General features: G+C 42.4%; 1 protein-coding gene across 1 annotated transcript; it reads left to right on the top strand.

Moving 5' to 3' along the window:
• The first annotated feature begins 331 nt into the window (after positions 1 to 331).
• Positions 332 to 2,353, top strand: LOC146970062 (tripartite motif-containing protein 16-like). Its single transcript, XM_085806058.1, has one exon. It carries the CDS (start codon positions 357 to 359, stop codon positions 2,028 to 2,030), a length of 1,674 nt encoding a protein of 557 aa, XP_085662184.1. The 5' UTR covers positions 332 to 356; the 3' UTR covers positions 2,031 to 2,353.
• Positions 2,354 to 3,665: the final 1,312 nt, after the last annotated feature.

Raw genomic sequence — 3,665 nt, 5'->3', positions numbered from 1 at the left:
AAAGCAGAAGTCGATCCAGCTGGTGAGTTACATGAGTTCTCCTGAACCATCAGGTTTGAATCCAGTCCAGAACTGGAAATTGTCAACATGAATGTCCAGCAGGCACCCAACTACAGCTGTTCTCCCCTTTCAAACAACCCAGACAAACCCTATTTGTACTTCCGTTCATGTGTTTCCTTGTTCCCTCCCCATCAGATCTACAGTTTGAAGATGGGTGGAACCAACATGTGGTGGTGAAGAGGAGGAGCTGACAGGCCCTGTTCACTGCAGAGACACATGTTGTTTAGATCAGAGCTCAAACTAGTTTCACTTCCGAGCAACAGAAACTCAGACAGTCGTCGTCTCTGTGAAGTGAAATGGCACAGAAAGGAGTTCATCTGGACCAGGACGCCTTCTCTTGTTCCATCTGTCTGGATCCACTGGAGGATCCAGTGACTATTCCCTGTGGACACAGCTACTGCTTCAGCTGTATTAAAACCCACTGGGATGAAGAGGATGGGAAGAAAATCTACAGCTGTCCTCAGTGTAGGAAGAACTTCACACTGAGGCCTGTCCTGGTGAAAAACATCATGTTAGCAGCTTTAGTGGAGGAGCTGAAGAAGACTGGACTCCAAGCTGCTCCTGCTGATCACTGCTATGCTGGACCTGAAGATGTGGCCTGTGATGTCTGCACTGGGAGAAAACTCAAAGCTGTCAAGTCCTGTCTGCAATGTTTGGCGTCTTACTGTGAGAATCACCTGCAGCCTCATTTTCAGTCACCTACATTTAAAAAACATAATCTGGTGGAGCCCTCCAAGAATCTACAGGAGAACATCTGCTCTCGTCATGATGAGGTATTGAAGATTTTCTGCCGCACTGATCAGAAGTGTATTTGTCTTGTCTGCCCTGTGGATGAACATAAAGGCCACGACACAGTCTCAGCTGCAGCAGAAAGGACTGAGAGGCAGAGAGAGCTGGAGCTGAGTCGACAAAAAATCCAGCAGAGAATCCAGGACAGAGAGAAAGATGTGAAGGTGCTTCAACAGGAGGTGGAGGCCATCAATGGCTCTGCTGATAAAGCAGTGGAGGACAGTGAGAAGATCTTCACTCAGCTGATCCGTCTCATGGAGAAAAGAAGCTCTGAGCTGAAGCAGCAGATCAGATCCCAGCAGGAAACTCAAGTGAGTGGAGTCAAAGAGCTTGAGAAGAAGCTGGAGCAGGAGATCACTGAGCTGAAGAGGAAAGACGCTGAGCTGAAGCTGCTGTCACACACAGAGGATCACACCCAGTTTCTACACAACTACCCCTCACTGTCAGCACTCAGTCCATCTACACACTCATCCAGCATCAATATCCGTCCTCTCAGACACTTTGAGGATGTGACAGCAGCTGTGTCAGAGCTCAGAGATAAACTACAGGACCTTCTGAGAGACACATGGACAAACATCTCACTGACAGAGACTCAAGTGGATGTTTTACTGTCACCAGCAGAGCCCAGGACCAGAGCTGACTTCTTAAGATATTCACAGGAAATCACAGTGGACCCAAACACAGCACACAGCAAACTGTTATTATCTGAGGGGAGCAGGGGAGTAACAGTGATAAGGAAAGATCAGTCTTATTCTAGTCACCCAGAAAGATTCACAAAATATCCTCAGGTCCTGAGTAGAGAGAGTCTGACTGGACGTTGTTACTGGGAGGTGGAGTGGAGAGGAAGAGGAGTTCGTGTTGCAGTTGCATACAAGAATATCAGCAGAGCAGGGGTGGGGGATCAATGTAAATTTGGACTCAATGACAAATCTTGGGCATTAGATTGTAACAACAACACTTTCACATTTTGGTTCAACAACATCCAGACTCCAGTCTCAGGTCCTCAGTCCTCCAGAGTAGGAGTGTACCTGGATCACAGAGCAGGTATTCTGTCCTTCTACAGTGTCTCTGAAACCATGACTCTCCTCCACAGAGTCCAGACCACATTCACTCAGCCTCTACATGCTGGAGTTGGGTTCACTGATTATGAAGTCACAGTAGAGTTGTGTAAACTCAAATAGACAAAGATCATTGAAGGTGCAGTTCGTTAAAATCTGTATTTTAGTTAATCACTTTCTTGTCATTTCTTGTTGTGTTGATGTTTGAGTTTGTTGAGGTGGAGCTGGAGCCGTGGAGGAGATCACTGCTCATGATGATGTTTCTTTACCTAAACTCACATTTCTCCACATGAAAATAGAAACTTCTCTGAGCTCTAAATGTTTGTTGGATATTTGTGTTGATGTGTTTGTGTGTTGTTGTCTGGGCCTCAACAGAGAAATCACCAGACCTTCCTTTATCACTGAGGTTTGTTCTCTCTGTGGAAACAAAGAAATCTAGAGTTACATTTATGAGGTCATATCCCTCTAACAATATAAATATATTGTAAATATTATGATACTAATGAGGAGATGATTAATGCCTTTCTGAGACTCAGATGAAACAGTGATTATATGGACAAACTAAATCTTTACATGAAATCACTGAACAAGAGTCATGTAACACACCTTACTAAATCAATGTGTGAACATACTGAAGCTCCACATCATCAATAAAACTAAATGAAAGAATCAAACATTTACTTGTCTTCCATCTTTCTCACGTGCCCTGAAAGCAGCACTAATAGGCTGAGTGAAGTTTTTCCTCGTCTTTCTTCAGTGACCATCACAGCAGGTGAACAACTGAAATCTAAAAAACTGATGCTCAACACAGGAGGGCGCCGTCCTCCTGCTGACCAGGGAGGTAGTGGAGGTTAAAGCTCCTCAGCTCACTGTGTCTGAAGGTTTTAGTGGAGATGATGATTTTAGTCTGATTAGGTTCATCCTGGTTAGTGATGTCAAGTCATTAGAAATTCATATTTTAAGTTCAATAAAACACAATTGTTTTATTTTATTCACTAAAAAATGATAAACGTTCAACAGACAAATTGTATGTAATTTGTGTTCGGTTGAAAAGACAATTATTGTCTACTCTTCTTGAAGAGCCAGTGATCAGCCATATGTGACATTTTGAATAGTGTTATGTGTCCAAACTGTTGGGTCAGTAGGAATAATTGAGATAAGATTAACTAATCACATGTATCAAACTGTTTATTTTCTGAGAAGCATTCAGTCACTCCATTCTCCAAACTAAATACTGGACAGAATTATCTGGTGCGTTCAGTTTGTGTGTAATTCACGGTAGCAGCAGGTAATGTTTGGTTTGTTTCTTTAAATGCATCAAGAACTAAAATGCAAATATTTATTCAAAATGATATGGTCAGCTGAATCAGTTTTATTTATGATCATTAAGATTACTTTATGAAACAGTTAAAACATGCGAAAGATTTATGGATATTTCTTTTATTGATATTCAGGAAAATAATGAAAACAAATTTGAACACATCTGAAGATTTAACTCAGACATCAGAGGAATCATCTCAAGTCCAAAAAATGTTTTTCAGTGGAAGCCTGAAGTGATCAGTGGTTGGAAATGAGGAATGTATGAAGATAGAAAAATAGGTGAAACACACAGTATCAAACTGCTCCTCCTACTGGAACAAAGTCAAACCTGATCACCTCCCTCTTCTTCCTGCTCTCAAACACACTGAGCGCCACCCTGTTCATGTGTTTCCTTGTTCCCTCCCCTTCAGATCTACAGTTTGAAGATGGGTGGAACCA

Source organism: Trachurus japonicus, chromosome 17 (genome assembly GCF_045865225.1).
Source record: "Trachurus japonicus isolate A0001 chromosome 17, Traja_1.0".
NCBI lineage: Eukaryota > Metazoa > Chordata > Actinopteri > Carangiformes > Carangidae > Trachurus > Trachurus japonicus.
Note: the sequence above shows the minus strand (reverse complement) of the source record. Positions and strands in the feature narration are given on the sequence as shown.

Coding starts and splice junctions, on each gene's coding strand:
- LOC146970062 (XM_085806058.1), top strand. CDS start 357: ATGGCACAGAAAGGAGTTCATCTGGACCAGGACGCCTTCTCTTGTTCC.